This window comes from Nannospalax galili, unplaced genomic scaffold (assembly GCF_000622305.1).
Source record: "Nannospalax galili isolate Female #2095 unplaced genomic scaffold, S.galili_v1.0 scaffold585, whole genome shotgun sequence".
Taxonomy (NCBI): domain Eukaryota; kingdom Metazoa; phylum Chordata; class Mammalia; order Rodentia; family Spalacidae; genus Nannospalax; species Nannospalax galili.
Genome location: NW_008354016.1, coordinates 89,088 through 110,777, shown reverse-complemented (window position 1 = coordinate 110,777; position 21,690 = coordinate 89,088). Strand labels below are relative to the sequence as shown.

At 40.5% G+C, this 21,690-nt stretch overlaps 1 protein-coding gene across 2 annotated transcripts; it reads right to left on the bottom strand.

Annotated features, from left to right (window-relative positions):
* Positions 1-1,206: 1,206 nt before the first annotated feature.
* Tmem184c (transmembrane protein 184C) lies at positions 1,207-20,282 on the bottom strand. 2 transcript variants are annotated; one of them, XM_008851099.3, is made up of 10 exons: positions 20,073-20,282; positions 13,077-13,207; positions 12,947-12,983; positions 11,473-11,678; positions 9,799-9,873; positions 7,363-7,456; positions 5,537-5,649; positions 3,973-4,072; positions 2,587-2,758; positions 1,207-1,912 (listed from the first exon to the last, which is right to left on the bottom strand). In XM_008851099.3, exons 1-10 carry the CDS (start codon positions 20,238-20,240, stop codon positions 1,659-1,661), a joined length of 1,350 nt encoding a protein of 449 aa, XP_008849321.1. In that variant the 5' UTR covers positions 20,241-20,282; the 3' UTR covers positions 1,207-1,658. The 2 variants fall into 2 exon arrangements, with proteins under 2 accessions (XP_008849321.1, XP_008849322.1); XM_008851100.3 differs by having other exon boundaries at positions 1,723-1,934; positions 20,073-20,270.
* Positions 20,283-21,690: the final 1,408 nt, after the last annotated feature.

The following is a 21,690-nucleotide window of genomic DNA, read 5'->3' as shown; positions in this document are numbered from 1 at the left end:
TGACATGAGGATCTTCTTTCTGTGGCTGTGGACACCTTTCAATGCTGCCTTCCTGGCTTTCAAGGCTTTCGCTTTGGCTTCGGCTTTGGGAGGGGCAGGAGCTTCCTTCTTCACTTTCGGTGCTATCTTGGCGAAAAGCTTATCTTTGCCTTCTTAAGGCACGGTTGCTCTTGTTTCTGCTGCTGTGGTGCTGCACTCCAGACTAGCTGGCCTGGAAGCTTCTGGGTGATTCTCTTGTTTCTGTTTCCTATCTTGCCATAGGACCACTGGGATTATAGACCTATGTGGCTGTACATGGGACTGAACTCAGGCTGTTGGGCTTTTACTCACTGAGCTTTGCCTTCTTAAGGCACGGTTGCTCTTGTTTCTGCTGCTGTGGTGCTGCACTCCAGACTAGCTGGCCTGGAAGCTTCTGGGTGATTCTCTTGTTTCTGTTTCCTATCTTGCCATAGGACCACTGGGATTATAGACCTATGTGGCTGTACATGGGACTGAACTCAGGCTGTTGGGCTTTTACTCACTGAGCCATCTCCCCAAGCCCAGCTTTACTTTAATTAGAAATGTTTAATTTATAGTAGTGGTTAAAGACACTGGATCTTATTTACTGTCCATACAAATGAATGTGTATACATAAATACATAAAGCAAAGGTTTTTGAGAAACTCATCCTTTTTATTTGCAGCACACTACTATGCCACTTCTCTTAAACATGACCTACTAGTTACACTAATTGTAATTAACAATTTTTCTCAAATAATGAAGTAAAAATTTCTAAGTAACACGTCTCTTGTGACAGCCTTAAGATAGTTAAGATTAGCCAGGCATGGTAGTGCATGCCTGTAGTCCCAGCACTTGGGAGGCAGAGGCAGGTAGAACTCTGTGAGTTCAAGGCCAGTCATAATTGAGTTCCAGGTCAGCTGGGGTTATAGGGAGACCCTGTCTCAAAAACACCAAAAAACAAACAAACAAACAAAAAAATTAGCACAGAAAGGGTCACACTATGCAGCCCTGGCTGGCCTGGAACTCTCTACAGTGACCAGGCCAGACTGGAACTCACAGAGATACACCTGCCTCTGCCTCTGGGGTGCTGGTATTAAAGGTATGAGCTACCACATACTACCCCAAAATTAAAAATCTGTTGTTCTTCTAATCAATAATTTTTCGTTAAAGCATTAACAATTTATGTTTAAAGAATGAGACATAAAAGTTGCAGAAAATGGTAACTGATTTATTGAAAGAAAGATACCTACTTAAGAGGTAATTGTAACATAAGCTTAAGTGGCACATGATTAGGATTATGATTAAATTTAACAAATCTGAATTTTTTATTTCCGTTTTCTGTCCAGAGCATAACATTCATGCAGCAGTGGCAGAAGCATTGATTTTTGTGAATGTCCATCTTCTTGCAAAATGCAATGTAATTCTAAGAGCATTCAGCTGGAGTAATTTGCTACTGCATGAATACATGATATTCTAACATTAGGACATAAGAACACAGGAAATTTAAACATTATTTTGATATAAAAAACATATATATATATATATAGTAGTTGTACGTGGTTTTTGCCTCTGTTTTGAAATTTTCTTTTTCAGGTGTCCTTAGCCCCATTCGTAGGCCACATAAAACAATGATTGTGGCAGTTTGCTTTCACACAGTATTTACTGGTCCGTCGCTTCATCAGGCCCTTTTTGCTCTTCTGGAATGTCAACTACTTCTTCACGTATCGTAGCTGGTGTAGTCTGTGGAGTAACTGTGTGTCCAAAGCCTTGGTACTGCCCTAGGGGTGAAGACAGCTTTGAAGAAGCAGCAGAAACTGCATCTTGTGAGGATGAGGACAGTAAACTCGTATGTTCATTTTGCTCTTGATCTTCAGGAAAACTTTTTTTTTGGGAGTAGCCTCGCACTGTCCTTCCTTTGAAGTAATATAAAGGTTTCTACATTAGGCAAAAGTTATTTTTACTATTGTAAAACTTTTTATAAAAATAAGTTCCCCACTTCCCTCTTTTCGTCTTCCCCAAATATGAAGAGCCTGTCCCACTGCACAGCTTTAAACAATTTTCTTATTTTTAAAAATAAATTTTTTGATGTATTTTATGTGTGTTTTGCTTGTGTACCTGTGTGTACAATGCCCTCGAAGACCAGAAGAGGGTGTCAGAGTCCCTGGAGCTGGAGTTACAGTTGTCAGCTGCTATGTAGGTGCCGGGTAACAAACCAGGATCCCAGCCAGTGCAGTGTTCTTAACCATGGAGCTATCTCTCCAGCCCCTAGTTTTCTTTCTTAAAATAAATGGCCTTAGCAGGAAAAAGCCCAGTCTGTAAACTGCTTGACACCTCAGCACCCCATGTAGAGAACTGGGCATGGTAGCATGTGCTTGCAATCCCAGTGTTGGGGAGGCAGACAGGAGGATCCCCAGAGTTCACTGGCCTACCAGAATCTGAGCCCTAGGACAGGGAGACTGTATGTTCCACCTGCTCCCCCCAAAGGTGGACAGCTCCTGAGGAATGACACCCAAGTTGACCTCTGGTCTCCATGTGCACACACAGACGCACACAAACTATTTATGAGAATTAAATGGGTATTACTTACCAACACGCCTTACTTGTTCAGAAATATCATCTCTGATATCTGAAACATCCCACATAGCAAGGAAAGAATCAAAGCATGACCCTTCTTCTGCTTCTTGCACATATGGTTTATATGAGAACGTGTAATGATGAGCAATAGCCGCAAAGAACATCTCAATGCAAATTATAAAATCCTAGGACAGCAAAAAAGATCAGACATTTTGGGGCTTACATCTAATTTTCCAAATTGCTAATGTTTTCTAAGTGCATTTTTGAAGTTACTTAAGATGTCAATAGCTTTTTAAAAAATTCCAGGTTTCAGGGCTGGAGAGATGGCTCAGCAGTTAAGAGCACTGGCTGCTATTGCAGAAGACCCAAGTTCGATTCCCAGCATCAAAATGGTGGCTTACAACCAACCCTCTGTAACTTCAGTTCCAGAGGAATCTGATACTCTCTTCTGACCTCCTCAGGCATTGAATGACACAGGTGCACTTGCATACATGCAGGCAAAACACTCATCCCATAAAAGAAATTCCAGATTTCATTTTCCAAAACAACTTTTTTACTTCTTTAAAAAGTGACAGGATGAACTTTTGGCAACTGATGGCTGCTGGGAAAGGGAAAAGACAGAGTCTCACAGTGATGGGGCTCCTGGTAGGCCCAGTGAATGGATACTGAAGGGCATTTTGGAGACACAAATCATACTTGAAAGGCCATCTTTATATATATATATATAAAATGAATGAAAGTTCATTAAATTGGGTGGGGGCAGTGAGGAGAGGGGAGTGGATCTAAAAGCCATCATACATTGTATGAAAATCACAAAAATTCAATTTAAAAAATGCAATAAATAAATAAATAGATAAGTAAATACCACGATCAAAAGAAGAAGACAAGCTAAGGATTTAAATCTCTTTTGAATTCCATGAGTCAATTTCTCAATCCATTAATGTAGTACCTGAAGACTAAAGGGACTATGCAGTTATAAATGGACTAGGAAGAACAAAGATAATTACAAATTGGGGCTGGAGAGATGGCTCAGTGGTTAAAAGCAATGGCTGCTCTTACAGAGGACCTGGGTTCAGTTGTCAGCACCTACATGGTGGATACCAACCATCTGTAACTCCAATTCCAGGGGACCTGACGCCCTCTTCTGACCTCTGTGGATGCTGTACTCACGTGAATGGACAGACACACACACACACACTCACACACACAGAGCTATACACAGAATCACACAAAAATAACTCTTTAAATAAATAAAAATAATTACAAATCACTAATTGTAGCCCCTTTTTCTAGGGTTCTAGTTTTCTCACCTCCAATGTTCACAATGCAGGTTTAGTGGCAACAGTATGTGAACTTTCTTAAGAAATAGGAAAATTCTTTGAGTTGAGACAGCACTAACCTGAAGTCCTGTGGCCACAGCTTCTGCACTCTGCCATTCCCAGGTACGTTTTTCAGAAATAACGCCAACTTTGACCAACAGAGCAATAACTACTGCTTGCCTATATGTTAAGAAAAAGTCAATGCAAATCTAAATCATAAAATCACCAACTGTCTTAAACATTCGCAATTAAGGGCTCTGTGGGTGGTTCAGTGGTTTAAGTGCTTGCTTCACAAGTGTGGGAACCTGAGTTAGAATCCCAGAACCCATATAAAGCTAGGCATGGTAGCAACACATCTGTAAACTCAATGTTCTTATGGTGAGATGGGAGGTGGAGACAGGCAGATCACTGCAAGATTGTGGCCAGCTAGCCCGGTGCATGCAGCAGTGAACAATAAACGGTCCCTGTCTCAAACAAGATGGAAGGCAAGGACTGACACATGAAACTGTCCTCTGACCTCCACATGCATGCACATGCCTTTACTCACACACATGAACACACACAAATGTCACACACACAAATAGAAAGACAAAAGCATGCAATTTAAAAAAGTTAACATCTCAGTGCACCTTGGATTCTCTACCACCCTGCCTCCACAGCATATTCTGAACAAGCTGCACCTATATTAAATATACTCACCTTGCTTTACAAATTTATTCTATTACAGATTCAGAAGGTGAACTTTGATTATGTAATCTCAGAACTTCAATACTTAGTTTATATATCCTAAGCTTTGAAATCATGTAGAACCTCTTGAGTGCTGGGATTACAGATGTGTAATCACCACCCGTGACTGATTCCTGTTTCCGTAAATCTTTTAAAATTTATTTTATGTGAGAGCGTTTTGCCTGTATGCACGTGCACCATGTTTGTGCAGTGTCCATGGAGGCCAGAAGAGGTCAGCAGAGTCCATGGGCCTGGAGTTAGAGATAGTTGTTAGCTCCCATGTGGGTGCTGGGAATTAAATTTTGGTCCTTTGTAAGAGCAGCCGCTGCCATGTGGGTGCTGGGAACTAAATTTTGGTCCTTTGTAAGAGCGGCCAGTGCTTTTAACTGCTGAGATCATCTTTATACCCCATTTCTGGAAACCCCACAATAGTTAAAGGGATGATCTTTTTAAAAAGATTTTATTATTTATGTGTATGTATGTGTGTCTGTGCAAGTACATGCATATGCCCATGGAAGCCAGAAGAGGGCATTGGATTCCTTGGAGCTGGAGTTACAGGCAGTTGTAAGCCACCCAGTGTGAGTGCTGAGAACTGAACTGTTGGTCCTCTGGAAGAGGAGGAGCAAGTATTCTGAACCATTGAGCCATCTCTTCAGCCCTACCTAAGAGATGATTATTTTAGGTAAGTAGAGACATTTTAATCCACCTTCTGTATTAGCATTATTTTGTTTTTCTCTTGAGCTATATAGCTCTGGCTGGCCTTGAATTGCTAGACCTGTTCATTCCTGCAAGTGCTGTGATTACAGGCATGTGCTACTACACCTGGCTTTGCATTAACACTACTTTAAAACTCTTCCTTAACCAAAAGTTTGTTATCATTTATAAAACTGAGAATATTTAAGAGAAAACAATACTTACCAAAAGGAAACAAAAACCACCAGCTTTACACAGAGAAACTTGCCAACAGGTTGTATAGGACTTAGCTCTTCCTTTAGTACTTTATAAAATAGCAGGAGACAGTACATGGCAAACTAGAGACAAAAGCCAACATTTAAAGCTCTTCAGTAAAAATATAGCAAAAAGAATATTACAGTTATAAACCAGAGCCTGGTGTATGGTAATAGTACAGGGAAAATCTTCAAGCCTTTATTGTTGTTTTTAGATTAACAGTTTTTAACATTTTGGTTGCAGGTACGTATAAATGAAATTTCTCAAAAGAGATATAGAACATCTCTGAAAATGTTTTTAAGTGTTCTTGCTGGAGCTCATAAAGAGAACAATGAATAAACGACATGAATGAAGGAAAAGGGTTTTGTTCAATCAAAATAGAAAAGCAATCACATCAGCTTTTAAACACAAACTACCACTATTCCCTAAATGTTTAGCTAGTCTCTTACACACACAATTTACAAGGTAACACATTGAGTGCAGTTACAATAAAGCTGTGATCATGAAATTTCCTCCAGAGAAACAATTTTTCTTGAGGTAGTATGTTAGTCCAGCTGAAGTTTTGAAAATAATTGCTAAAGATCTATTTTATAATCTCAGGTATAATGACCAAGTGTATTATTTGAATCCCAATGAACATTTTCCTAAAGTTTACTTTTTTCTATTAAAAAAAAAAATCAAAAAATGTTCATTAAAAACTTTAGAATATGAAGACAATGAAGGAATACATAAAAAGTTCCTGAGATTCTTGGGCTGGGGCTATGGTTCAATGGCAGAGTGCTTGCCTACCATGCACTGGGACCTTGGGCTCTATTCCCAGCACCAAAAAAAAAGTTATTCAGCTTCTTAGAATTGACCCATTTCTTTGTGTATGTAAGTTGCTAGCCTCATGCTAGGGATCAAATGCTCTAGGCCTGGTGCACACTAAGCAAGCATTCTACCACTGAGATATACCACTAGCTATAAAATCAATTTTCTTTTTTTAAAAAATATTTTAATATGGCCAGGCGTGGTGGTGCATGCCTTTAGTCCCAGCACTTGGGAGGCAGAGGCAGGCGGATCTCTGTGAGTTCAAGGCCAGCCTGGTCTACATAGTGAGTTCCAGGACAGCTGGGGCTACAGGGAGACCCTGCCTCAAAGAGGCCAAAAAAAAAAAAGGTTTTAAAAGCCGGGGGGGGCACAGCCATTAATCCCAGCACTTGGGAGACAGAGGCAAGTGGATCTTTGGGGGATCGGGGCCCGCCTGGTCTAAATAGGGAGTTCCAGGACAGCTGGGGCTACAAGGAGACCCTGTCTCAAAAATAAAAAAAATAAAAAAAAAGTTTTAATAGTACATACTCATGTTACCGTGTCTGCACATAAGATCAAACACTGTATCTTTATAGCCATTTGGCTTCTAGAACAGCATCCATTTCTTCCAACTTTGTCAGTATTAATTTTTCTCTAATTCCAAATATATACCAGGGAATTGTATTATTCCGTTTTTATTTGAACCTTAGGCCTATTGTATGTGTTTACATGTACGTCATGTTTTGTTTGGATGGTATTGTGCTTTCATGTATGACATACCCACAGAGCAGTACAATATGTAACAAATGCAACCAACAGGTCCAGGTATAAGTCACAGAATAATTCACAAACATATTACTATACTTTTATATTGTATAAAGGTATGTGTTAAAGATGTTTTAAGTTCTCTATTATATAAAGTAAAAAGCAGTACTTTAATTCCAAGAAACAGAACCTAAAAATATTTAGCTATAGGAACTAATTTAGAACAAGAATGATTAACTTACCAACTGAGATACATTATTTATTATAACCAAGTAAGTCCAAGCATTGGAAAAACTAAAGTTCCCTTCATCATATACATTGAGTATCTCACAGACCCTGAAAAATGGTAAAAATGAGACAACTTTACAATTACCCAAATGAACACTTATTTTAAAGTACAGTGACAGCAATACTTAAAATTTAGAATCTGTTTATTTGAATGCACTTATAAACAATCATTTGACTTTGGTCACAAAGACGGTTTGAAAGTTGAAAGAGTAATGCTTTTCTAGAAATGTTATCAAATGATTACTCCCTTAATCTTGAAGGAAATACAGACTAAGAACCATTAAACTAGAAAGTAATTATTAACTTCAAAAAATTATAAGCTGGGCATGGTGGCACATGCAGAGGCAGGCAGATCTCTGTGAGATGGAGGCCAGCCTGGTCTACATAGTAAGTTCCAGGCCTGTGGGGGCTCCAGGGAGAGCAGGTCTCAAAAAGATAGAAAACAAACCAAAAAAATTATGATGTCTGGGGTTGGAGAGATGGCTCAGCACTTAAGAGCACTGGTTGCTCTTTGCAGAAGACCTAGGTTAAGTTCCTAGCACCCACATGGCGGCTTACCACCTCTGTAACTCCCATTCCAGGATATCCAACACCCTCTTCTGGCCTCTGGCATTGCATGTGTGTGGTGTACCAACAAACATGCAGACAAACACTGATACATGTAAAAAATAAAATACTTTAAAAATTATGATGCTTAACTCGATTGTTAAACATATATATATCTACAGCTACAGCTCAGTTTTTTTTTGCCCCCTAAGTTGTCTTGAAGATAAATAACATGAAGACCCATATACTTTCGAGTTTTACCACAAATACTAAGTTCCATGCTCACTCAATTTCTAAGCAGCAAAGAAGTAAGGCATACCTGCATAAATAATTCTAGCTCAAAGGCATAATAAAGAGCTGAATAGAGTTGAATATTTTTTATCTTGTGAGCTGCAGGATTAAGGCCTAGCAGATGAAACATATGGTCCACCTGCTATAAATTGACATTCTGCAATTTTCAGGGAATTTTCAGGTCAGGTAGCTTGATGATACTCCATTCTGATCTCAAAAATTTTAAAGAAAAAGATGACTTAAGACATTTTTGCTTTTGTGTTTTGCCTGCATGTTAAGTGCACCATTGTGTGCAGTGCCCATGGAGACCAGAAGATGGTGTTGGATCCCCTGGAACTGGAGTTACAAATGTTTATTAGCTGCCATGTGGGTGCTGGTAGCTGAACTGGAGTCCTCTGAAAGAGCAGCCAGTGTTCATCTTTAAGCCATCTCTCAGCCATCTCTCCAGTCCGAACTAGACAACTTTTTAAAGATGTACTCTCAAGCTGGCGTGGTGGCATGTCTTTAATCCCAGCACTTGGGAGGTAAGGCGGGTAGCTCTCTGTGAGACTGAGACCACCCTGATCTACAGAGCCAGTTCCAGGCTAGCTGGGGCTACAGGGAGACTGTTTCAGAGACAAAAGCAAACAAACAAAAGATAGTACTCCCGATATACTCCAAATTAACAATGTAGAAAATAAATTCGTGTAATTAACCTAACTAATGCAGCATACTTCACTTCATAAAATAGTTTTTAAAGCTGTGTAAATGTTAATGTTTGAAAAAACATTTGCCAGGCCTGGTTGGTGCATGTCTGTAATCTCAACACAGGGATACAGAAGCACGAAGACTATGAGTTCTAGGCCAGCCTGGGCTACACAGCAAGACTATCTCAGAAAAAGAAAAAGGGAGTATTTTTTTTTCAAAGTGTTTAACAATATGCTTTCAGGAGGATGTGGATCCTGTGGTGAGTCCTTTCATTATTTATCTTAATGTTATATGGCTTCTATATACCAGACCAGACTTACACCACAAACACTCTCTTTTTTCCTTGTTTTTCTCACATTAGACCATGGAATTTTTTTTTTTTTTTTTTTTTTTTTTTAAAAATTGGGCTTCTTTTCTTTCCTTCTTTCTTTCTTTCTTTCTTTTTTTTTTTTTCTTTTCTTTCCTTCTTTTTTTTTTTTTTTTTTTTTTTTTTTTAAAGACAGGGTCCAGGCTGGCCCTGAACTCTTGATCTTACTGTGTCTACCTCCTAAGTGCTAAGATAACCCAGTTTTTGTGGTACTGAGGATTGAACCCAGGGCTCTGTGCATGCAAAGTAAGCATTCTACCAACCAAGCTGCATTCCTGGCCTGGAATGTGAAGATTAAAAGAAGATGGGGCACGCCTTTAATCCCAGCACTTTCGAGGCAGAGGCAGGTGGATCTCTGTGAGTTCAAGGCCAGCCTGGTGTACATAGTGAGTTCCAGGACATCTGGGGCTACAGGGAGGCCCTGCTTCAAAAAGACAAAAAAAAAAAAGAAAAAAAAGAAAAAGAAAAAAGATAATAGAAAGTCAGTCTGTATACTTACAATGCAGTAACTGTGGTAAATGGCCTGACCACTGTATACTGTAGTACACCCAGCTTGCATCTAAATAGCAACATTCTGCAAAAGAGAGAGAGCTTAGTATATCAACTACTGAGTAGCATCAGAACCTCTCAAAGCCTCCAAATTAAAATCACTTTGACAAATGACACCACATTTATATTGAATTCCTCCAATTTAGTCATCCTAAATGACAGCAGGGGAAGAATGTAGATTGCAGCAAGGAAATGATCTAAATACCATTTTGAAATATTTAGTAACTGTGTCTTCTGAAAGACCTCCCTTAAGTTCTATTACAGTTAACAAAGGGAAGAGAAGGAGATTGAAGGACCTTGGCCTTTTCTGTTTCCTGGCCACCATGAGGCTACCAGGTCTCCTCTGTATGTTTCTCCCACGATGATGTACCACAATGCAACAGGACCAAGTGGTCTCAATCTGTGAGCCAAACAAACCTGATTGTCTCATGAATTCAGCCACAGTGACAGAAAGGTGATAACACCATTAAAAAAGAAAAACTGAGCGACAAATGAGTCGTGTGTGTGTGTGTGTATACACATGTATATGTAGAAAGTATTTACAGTTAGGATTCCGGTTCCTTGTGAAATGTTTCCAAAAAGATTTAATGGAACAGAGAAGACCCTGAATGCGGGCAGCACCACTTGATAGGCTGAGGTCCTGGACTGAATAAAAATGAGAAAGAAAGCCGAGCACCAGCACTGATCTCTCTGCTTCCTGACTGTATATGCAGTATAACCTCATGCTCCTGCTGCCCTGCCTTCACCACCATGATGGACTGGACCTTCAAATAGTGAGTCAAAGTAAACCCTTTGTTCCTTAAGTTGCTAGTGTTAATTATTTTGTCATAGCAATGAGAAAAGTAGTAGTAGAAATCCTTTGTGTAAACATGCAATCTTAACCTTTTACTTTCAAAAATGCAAGTAAACACGTCAAGCTTGGCTTCCTTTAGTGTTGTACATGAACATATCATAAATGAAAACCAATATATTTTGCTAGAACACTGCTATTTATTGCTTTTCGTATGCTGTCTGCCAGCCTTGGTGATTTTCTTAAGTATTTTAACTAGTTGTGTGATTTTACCCGAGGCCCTGGTTCCCAACTGTGAAAACAATGGTCATTAAATATTTTCCAAGTTTGTTTTCCTGCAGTACCTTGCTGAACTTTTCTATTTGGGTAAGCAATGCAAAAACAAAGCAAAGCAAAGTAAAACAAAAAAACTCAAAAAACTTCCTAACACGTGCATTATAAAAATGTATTTTGTGGGGCTGGAGTGATGGCTCAGCAGTTAAGAGCACTGGTTGCTCTTCCAGAGGATCTGGGTTCGATTACCAGCACCCACATTACAGCTAATAACCGTCCAAAACTATAGTTTCAGGGGAACCGACACTTTCTTCTAGCATCCGTGGCCATTGCATGCATGGGTATACTTAAATACAGACAAAATACTCATGTACATAAATTTTTTTTAAAAACTGTATTTTGTTAGCTTTCACATTGTACTTGTACTGAATAGTGTAAGGGCTCTGTCCAATTGTTTTGCCCCGTTTGTAGTACTTAATACACTGCCTTGTGGAATAGCTGAGATTTACAAGTTCTGCTTATGTAAAGCCCAAACAGTAGCATCGAACCAAACATACTTACTCCCCCATTGCCCACGGTGGACAGCAGCATAATGGTGGAAGATGTGTTTGCTGATCTTTGGCTTCAAGGTGTAACATCAGGTTTGGGAATCGGAATCTCAGGAAATTGTTAAGGAATATCATAAAGTTATAAATGACATAAGCTTCGTAGCATTCTCTCCAGGTATCCACATATATTGCGATTTTGGGATATTTCAAAGCCACCCACTATAGAAAAGCACAGTTGATAAAAGGAGTTGTACTGAGAGAAAATGAGTCGCCACTCAAATCCATGGCACTCACAAAAGCTAACTTTAAAACCTGGGATAGCCTACATATGCTCACAGCAAATTCTCTAAAATTTATGATTATATCTACCAGATAACCCAAAGTGTCTGTGTGCATGGTGGGGTGGGGGTGCTTTCCACAATGAGCTACATCCCCAGCCCTGTAAAAGAAGCTTTAAAGGCAAAAAACATCTTAGATACAGCTAAACGAAAAGCTAACTGTTTGAACACTTAGTTAATCGTGTCTCAAATAGAATCTGAAATTCAAAATAGGATCACAGCAAATGCTACTGAAGACATTTTCATTTTCATAATTTATTTATTTATTTATTTATTTATTTATTTTTTTATGTGTCTACGTGTATTGCCTGCATGGTAAGTGCACCCATGTCGTGCAATGCCCACAGAGGTCAGACAAGGTTGGCAGATCCCCTGGCACTGAAGTTATGGACAGCTGTTAGCTGCCTTGTGGGTGCTGGGATTCGAACCCAGGTCTTCTGCAAGAACAATCAGTGTTCTTAAGCACTGAGCCATCTCTCCAGCCCCTGGAGATATTTTCTTTACATTGAATTACAACAGCATCTGTGTCCATTGTGGAAAATTTTTCTTTTTCTTTTTTGGTACAAATAAAAGACCTAACAGCTGAAAAGCATGAGGATATATAATCAACAACCTTATTTGCATCCACAGATTCAACCAACTCCTGCCCAAAAATATTTAGAACAAACAAGACAGTCATTACTCTTTTAACAATACAGTGCAACAAATACAGCATTTATATTAGGTGTTATAAGTAACCTGGAGATGACTGTCATGTGTAGGTGAGTTAAGTTGTGTCAAATGTGCTTAGTTTATATATTAATACTACCTACTTTATATAAGCTACTTGAGCATCAGCAGATTTTGGTGTCTGAGGTGGAAAGAGGTTCCCAGAATCAATCCCTTGTGGTGACCATGGGATGAGCACAATTTAAAACACTTCATTCTTTAAATGACTAAGAGCTGCTAATCTGAAAATGTAAAAGACTAAGCAAGGAAAACAACCATACATTAAAAAAAAAAAAACTATCTGCATTCTTCATTTTCTATAATTACATTTTTAAAAAAGTTAGTGAAACTTACTAATCTCTCTTTGTCAATGACATATTTTCATTACCAAATTAAACACCAAAGAAGTTCTTAATGAAATAGAAAGAAATATATACTTACGCTATCTAAACTGTAAATGGGAACCATCCAAAGAATCCTATTTGGAAAGTAAAAGAGAAGAACATGGCATGTCATACTTATGAACTACGCCAGTCAACACTAGTAATATCAAAATACAGTAAAATTTGACCTTATAATTGGTTTTTGCAGCTCCGGCTGTGTATAATGTACTAAGTGTTGTAGTATTCCCCAGAGTGACACAGGTACTGTCAACAGCAAGAAGATTCCAGCAATAAACCATGCTTTAGTATGTATGCCAACCTTAAAAAATAAAAGAATACAATAATTTAAATTCTGTTATTAAAACCAAAGAACTTGGGCCAGGTATAGTTGTGGTTGCCTTTAATCCCAGCACTTGGGAGGCAGAGGCAAGCAGATCTCTGAGTTTGAGGCCAGCCTGGTCTACATAGTGAATTCCAGGCTAGCTGGGAGACCCTGTCTCGAAAAGACAAAAACAAAAACCCAAAGAACTCAACAAAGTTATTTTTACTTCTTAAATTTCCACTGGATCACTAGTAACACTTGATATTTCTCAACTAATTAATAACTTTTCAAAAAAAGATTTACTTGGGGGCAGTAGAGATGGCCCAGTGATTAAGAGCACTTATTGCCCTGTTTGGTTCCCAGCACCAATAACGTGGCTAACAACTATCTGTAACTCAGGGTCCAGTGGATCTGATACCCTCTTCTGGTCTCCACGGGCACTGCATGCATGTGGTGGATTAACATTCAGGAAAACAAAATACTCATACAACATAAAATCTTAAAAAATGTTTAAGATTTAGTTTTCATTATGTATATATATATATATATATATATGTGTGTGTAGTGTAGGGATGTGTACCTGTGAGTACAGGTGCCCCTGGAGGCCAGAAGAGGGTGTTGGATGCTTTGGACCTGGAGTTACAGGCAGTTGTGAACTGTCCAATGTGGGTGCTGAGAACTGAACTCAATTCCTCTGTTAGAGCAATACATGCTCTTACCTGCTGAGCCAGCTCCCCAGCTCAATTAGTAGGTATTTTAAAATTTCTTCAAAACAAACAACTTGTGTTTTTTGGAGGAAGAGGACCTATTTTTCCTCATGAAGTTTTTTTTTTTTTGGGGGGGGGGTCTTTTTTGAGACAGGGTCTCCCTGTAGCCCCAGCTGTCCTGGATTCACTATGGAGACCAGGCTGGCCTCGAACTCACAGAGATCCGCCTACCTCTGCCTCCCAAGTGCTGGGATTAAAGGTGTGTGCCACTAGGCCCAGATGAAGTCTTTTAATGTAAGAGCACTTTAAACATTAAAAATCACTTGAGTTTGAACTGCCAGCACCCACGTGACTAATGAAGACCAAATGGCTTCACAATTTACCATAAGAAAGCTTCATTCAATCATAAACCAACTAAGTGATCCAAGAAATGAGGCATTAGTGCAGTCATGCCACTTGGTGTATGTGGTGTATGCTCATGAATGTGCAGGTGTGCATACCTGTGTGCAGAGGTCAGAGGTGTTCACTGGGTGTCCTGCTCTATCACTTTCTGCCTTACTCCCCTGAAACAGGGCCTCTCACTGAACCTACAGCTAGGCTGGTGACCATAAGTACCAGTGATCCTCCTGTCTCTGCCCTTCAGGCATGCATGGCCATGCCATCTTTTCACATGGGTGCTGGGGATTCAAACTCAGATCATCATGCATGCACAGTAAGTGCTCTTACCTACTAAGCCCTCTCTCCAGCTCCAACATGCCAAAGTTTAAAAATCCTACACCACAAAGTTAGTATTGTTCTGTTTTTTTTTTTTTTTTTTTTTTTTTTTTTGAGATAGGGTCTCCCTGTAGCCATGGCTGGCCTGGAACTCACTATGTAGACCAGGCTGGCCTTGAACTCACAGAGATCTGCCTGCCTCTGCCTCCCAAGTGCTGGGATTAAAGGCATGTGCCACCAGGCCCAGCCAGAGTTAGCATTCTTTTTATATGGAGAATGGTAATCTGGATAATTATCTGTCTGTCTAAAGTAATGTCATTAAATTGAACGGCTAGGTTTTAGTTGCTTTGATTAGTTACGTAAAATTGAATTTTAATCCTTTTCATATGTAGATATTTAAATAGCAAGTATATGTAGAAATTATTAACATTAATTTTAGCATTTTGGTTGTTTTAAAAATAATTTATTATTTAAATTTTATGTGTATGAATGCATTGCCAGCATGTGTGTAAGTGCATTTGTGTTGTGCAACGCCCCTTACAGATGGCTGCTGGTTGCTAAAGGGTGCTGGCAATCAAACCAGGGTCCTCTGCAAGAGCAGCCAGTGTACCAGTGCACTTAAACATTGAGCCATCTCTCCAGCAATCTCCCCCCCCTTTTTTTCCTTTTTTTTTGAGACAGGTCTCCTTATCGTCCCAGCTGGCCTGGAACTCACTATGTAGACCAGGCTGGCCTACATAGTTCTCAGAGTTCTGCCTGACTCTGCTTCCCAAGTGCTAGGATTAAAGGTATGAACCAGCATGCCTGTCAATTTTAGTAAATTTTTTTTTTTTTCTGGTCTTTTTTGAGACAAAGTCTCCCTGTAGCCCCACCTGGCCTGGAATGCTCTATGTAGACCAGGCTGGCTTCTAACTCACAGAGATTCACCTGCCTCTGCCTCCTAAGTGCTGGGATTAAAGGCATGTGCCACCACACCGGCAATTTTAGTAAAATTTTAATCTTTAACTTATTCAAATTTAAGACACATAGATATAAAGATATCATGAATATTCTTAAAGTTATCCATTGAGATTTTTTTCCTCACAAAATAAGGTTTGGGTAGATTTTTTCTAAGATAACTGGAGGAAAGAAAACTATTAAAGACAAGCATCCAGGAGTATGCTGTCTCAGAAGAAAACATCAGAGTAAAGAATCAGAGTGCTTTCTGGGCTCAGCCTCCTGAGGGGAAGGAAGAACAAATTCCATGGGGCCTAAAGATGAACAGGGCAAGGGACGACATCGAGAGAGCAGTGCCATTACCTACGGAACTTTGGCTACCCAAGCTCTGCCAGCTAACAGTATAAGGGGGCTACTTTAAGTGGTACAGACAGTTACCTTGCCATCCCAATAAATACCAAGTAAATCAAAAGCATGGGATGAGCTCTCTGCATCTCCTGTCTTCCACTTGCAGTTCCCCCTGACTTTTTACAGTGTCAGCTACAGTTGAAAGACAAACTTTTTTCACTGAAAATGTCCCTAGTCTTAAGTCAAAGTACATCTAGTGCTCAAGTGGAAACATTTAATTTTGAATTAGCTGTTTAATAAAGAGCCCAATTCTATGTAAACTGCTATTGTATTGGAATTGCTGTTCCAATGCTATAACGATACTGGTATTTGAAAAACGATAGTGGTAATTAGGGCTTATTGAACACGTACAATTCACTGGGCAAAGTGTTAAGGACTTCAGATATACAGACTCATCTAGTAAATAGTATCAATGAAATGTTTCTTTAAAAACGATCGTGTGTGTGTGTGTGTGTGTGTGTGTGTGCGCACATGCACATGAATGCAGGTACCTACAGAGGCCAGATCCCCTGGTGTTGGGATGCCAATCAGCTCTGAGCATTCTACAAGAGTATTAAATGTCTTTAAACACTGAGCTATCTCTCCAGCCCCAAATGTCCATCTTAAAACAGTCCTGGACATCTACTTCATTGATCCTCTTTGTAAATTCCTGTTCTACTTCACACTGAGTATCAGAGCTGGATCCTTTGCCATTCCTTCTTTTTCTCCTTCATGTCAAGTATCTTTATGATTTTGGATATTATCTACATTCTGGCAACTACTTCTGAATTAACCTGTAATTGCCTCATTCATATGTTGAAATTCTAACCCCTAATGCAGCTGAACATATTTGGAGATAGGGCCTAGGGGAAATCATTTGGATGAAATGAGGTCATAAAGGTGAGACCCTAGTCTCTTGGTGCTAGTAATCTCATGAAATGAAGAGATTTTCTCTCAATCATGTGAGGATTCAGCAAAAATGTGGCCATTTGCAACCCAAGGGAGGACCTGTACCAGACATCAACCCCACTGGCCCCTTCAGTTTTCAGGACTGAGAAAATATATTTGTTGTTGAAGGCAGTAAGTTTCTGGTAGTATCTTTTTAAAAAACTTATTTTGCGTTTGTATATGTGTGGTCTGGAGGTCGGAAGGCTTCTTTGAGAAGTCAGTTCTTTCCTTCCCCATTGTTGAGACAGTGTCTCTCTTGCTTTTGCAAGGTATACTGTGTATTCCAAGCTAGTTGGCCTGCAAGTTTCCAGGCAATTCTATCTCTACCTCCCATCTCACTGCAGCTGTTATGAGCGACAGGATTACAGATGCTTGCCACCACATTCATGAGGGTTCAAGGGATCGAACTCAAGGTCATCAGGCTTGTATGGTTACTGCTTTATGAGCTGAGCCATCTCCCCAGCCTGGGTTATGGTATTTTCTTATGGCAGAGTAGACTGGGACAAATCCCCACTCGTCTATCTGTAGCTTACACCGTTTTGTGTTCTAGACTTTCATATCAACTGCATTATTTGACATGTTCATCCGAATGACCTTCATTAAACTAATCATCCCTATCAGAACTTGGGGAACCTGGCTCAGGGTATTAGCAGTGGAGACAGCATGACAGATAGACTCTGTCTTAAAGGATAGTAGCACTTTAAAAATTACTGTTGAAACTCACAACTAAGTAATCTTTTTATTTATTATTTTTTTCTAGTTTTTTGAGATAGGGTCTCCTTGTAGTCCCAGCTGGCCTGGAACTCACCTGCCTCTGCCTCCCAGGTGCTGGGATTAAAGGCATGCACCATCATACCTGGCTGCAACTTAAGAAATCTTAAGCTGAAATAATATAATTTCCCTTATCTTACTATACTATCTCAAAGTGAGAAATGGTACTTATATTAAGATGCTATACCTAAAATTTGGTGGAGAAATTAAAATAACTTAAATACTTACCAAATGAGATATATTTAATATCATATTACCCTTAAAATAACTATACAAACTATTATTAAGAAAAGTCAATAAAAAATAATTTAGTGAACAAATACCAAAATATTTTTAGATACATTAAAGTAAAAAACCTTTTCTACAACAAGAGAGGGGGCAGAACAGCCATGGTCCTGCCATAACTTAAAATATTAAAAAATAGGGCTGGGCATGGTGGGGCACATCTTTAATCCCAGCGCTCGGGAGGCAGAGGCAGGCGGATCTCTGTGAGTTCAAGGCCAGCCTGGTCTACATAGTGAGTTCCAGGACAGCTGGAGCTACAGGGAGACCCTGTCTCAAAAAGACCGAAAAAAAAAAAAATTAAAAATTTTTTTATTATTTGTATGTGTATGAGTGTATTGCCTGCATGTGTATAAGTGCACCTATATCATGCAATGCATGTGGCGGTCAGATGAGGGTGCTGGATTCCCCTGGAACTGGAGTTATGGTTATTAGCTGCCATGTGGGTGCTAGGAATTGAACATGGGTCCTCTGCAAGAGCATCCAGTGCTCTTAACTGCTGAACCATCTCACCAGTCCTGATTCATTTATTTTTATTTTATAATGTATGGGTGTTATGCCTGCATATACGTAAGTGCATCCATGTTGTGTACTGCCTATGGAGGACAGAAGAGGGCATCAGATTCCATATAACTAGATATATGGATGGTTGTTAGTGGCCATGTGGGTGCTGGGATTTGAAGCCAGGTCTTCTGCAAGAAGAGCCACTGCTCTCAATAGCTGAACCATCTCTCCAGCCCCAATAACCCTTTTAAAATAAGTGTATCTCAATAAAAATTATTTCTGGTTATTATTCATAATTTGAACTTATATTAAGCATTTATGTTAGGTAAGTATTTACATTTGGGTTTTCCAGCTTGTAGTAGTTTATTGAAATCACAATACAATATGAAGAAATACACAAAGAGCCAGGTATGGTGGCTCATGCCTTTAATGCCATCACTTGGGAAAGAGGCAGGTGGCAAGGTGAGATCAAGGCCAGCCTGGTCTACATAATGAGTTCCAGGCCACCTGGGGCTAGAAGGAGACTCTGTTTTAACCAAATAAACAGGAACTTCTTACAAAACTTTTGCTTTGATTAATGACGGGGGCGGGGAGGCCCTGGAGAAGGCTCAGGGGTTAAGAGCACTGGCTGCTCTTACAGATGACCTAGTCTGTTTCCCAGCACCCAAGTGGTGACTCTCAACAGTTTGTAACTTCAATTTCAGCAGATCTGTCACACTCTTCTGGCCTCTGTGGGCAATGCATGCATATGGTGCAGGCAAAACACTCACACGCATAAAATTAAAATACATAAATTTTAAAAATAAAAAAAAAGTGGGGTTGGAGATTTAGCTCAGTGGTAGAAAGCTTTGCCTAGCAAGCGCAAGGCCCTGGATTTGGTCCTCAGCTCCGGGAAAAAAAAAAAAAAAAAGACAAAATAACAAAAATTAAAAAAAAAAACTTCAGGTCTGGAAATGTAGCTCAGTTGGTTGAGTGCTTGCCTTGCATGGGCAAAGCCCTGGGTTCCATCCCCAGCAACAAATAACAGTAGGATGGCTTACACCTGTAATCAACAGTCGTGATGATGGTGGAGGCAGAAGGATCATAATTCAAGGTCATCCTAGGCTACATAGTCAGTTCGAGGCCAGGCCAGTCGACATGAGACTATCTCATTAAACAATATTGAAAAAGGTAAAATAAAAAGAATCTTCAAAAATAAAAACAATCAGTAATGTCAAATTAACGGTAAGTTAACTGTCTAGGAAGTTAGTTAAAAGCTAATTAAATTCAGTACGTGTTTTCAAGGTAGTTTATGTGATCTGGTTAAGTCCAATATGTGAACAGCAGATCTGATTTCAGGAATAAAGTTACTTCTTTTGGGGAACTGAAGAATACCTGAAAAACAACCCCGACTCTAAGCAACTACATAAACTTTTCTCTACCCGGTCCCACCTCCTCTCTTAGCATGATTTGAAGAATCAGGAACAAGAAATCAGAGAGGTTTATGTCCGAAGACCAGGTTTATTTAAACAAATGGTTTTCACATGCCAAACCTAAGGGGTCTAGGTTAGGAGCACGGGGAGTCTCTGTCAACCTGTATAAGGTTAGAGGCCGCTAGGGCAGGACCCGCTTACCTCAAGTTTCTGCAGTTCCCAGACGCACAAGGGAACAGCGACCAGAATAGACACAACGTAGATGAGGACGAGCAGGGGACGAATCCACCGTCTCCAGTTCCTCCGGTTACACGCGCAAGGCATTTTCGCTAACAAATCAGCTCCAAACAGCCGAGAAAATGAACTCATTCGAGATTTGGACGAGTTCTCTTCTTTGGATTTTTTCTTAACTGGCACTCTACCGAGAAAAATTTACCGGAGGCTGGCGCCGCCTCCTCGGACTGCGTGGTGCTTCCTGCCGCTGCAGTGGTGGATGCGCGGGATGCTCGCAGATGCGGGCTGCATCCTCCCTCCGCCACCCCGCATCCGCCGTGGTGGAGGGCCGCGCGGGGCTGCCCTCAGCTGGGGGGCGCCTGGCGTTTCCGCTGCACCGTGGCCCCCGGGACAGCGGGGGCGACCTGGGGACCCCGGCCACTCGCGTGCTGCCTCACGGCTACTAGTCTGCGGTTCTTTCTTTCTCTGTGATACCGAGCTCCCCTCCTGCACTGGCAGGCGTGTTTCCGCCCCACTCCGCCGCAAGGTTGGGCCCCAGGCCCTCCTCGGACTCACTTGCTCTGAACTTCATCCACAGCGGAACTCATGGTCAACAGATGTTACCCTACTTCCGTATCCGTTCCCACTGCCGGAGGCCGGTGATTTGTTGTGGGTTTCTAGCTAGTCGGGCCCTATCCGGTTACGTTGCCGTTTATGATTGGTCAGCTAAGGAGGCGGGCGTTCCTGTAACCTAGGTTACAGAGATGCGTCTGGAAAAGGGGAGGACCTCAGGGTAAGGGAAGGGCAGGGATGCTGGGATCACTACTTCAAAGTTCTGGTGGCTCAGGAGAAGCGTTTTGAAGTCGTGGGGATTTGGGACATTTAAAAAACACCCGTGGATGATCTGGCTGCGACATCTGTCACCCCACTGATCGCCAGCGTTGATTCTACTGATCTCTGGCTGGCTAGGCGGGTGTCCCCTTCCTCTCTCTACACTTCAGTGAGTCCCTGCGGAAGCTGTAAGAGGACCGCCTTCCTCCATACAGGAGGCAAGTGGATCTTTGTGAGTTCGAGGCCAGCCTGGTCTACATAGTGAGTTCCAGGACAGCTGGGGCTGCAGGGAGACCCTGTCTCAAAAAGACCAACCCCCCCCCCAAACAAAAACCCATTCAATTGTGAACCTAGAAACTTAACAGCCACTTGTGAAAGAGATGTACTCTTGCTCTGGAGTGTGTTACTGAATATGTTAAAGCTGCAATGAAATGCTTCTTCTAAACATGTAGTTATTAAAAATTTAAAAAAATAAGATGCAAAAAAAAAAAAAAAAGAAAGCCTTGATAAGGGAAAGTCCTGTATTTCTCTCAGCAGGCTCTCCAGTTCTTTTTAGGGTTGGAACCTAAGGAGAGAGCTTTGTAATTATTTCTGAGTCTTGCAGAAGAATCATTTTAGGGAGGGAGTGGCCATGGTTTGATCAAAACACCTTTTATGCATGTATGAAATTCTCAATAAAGTTTTTGTAAAATTTTTAAAAAATAGCTTATTTAGAAGCAACCACAAATATGAAATGTCCACATTTCGAAACTACCCGTTAAAAAGTCTTGCTCAT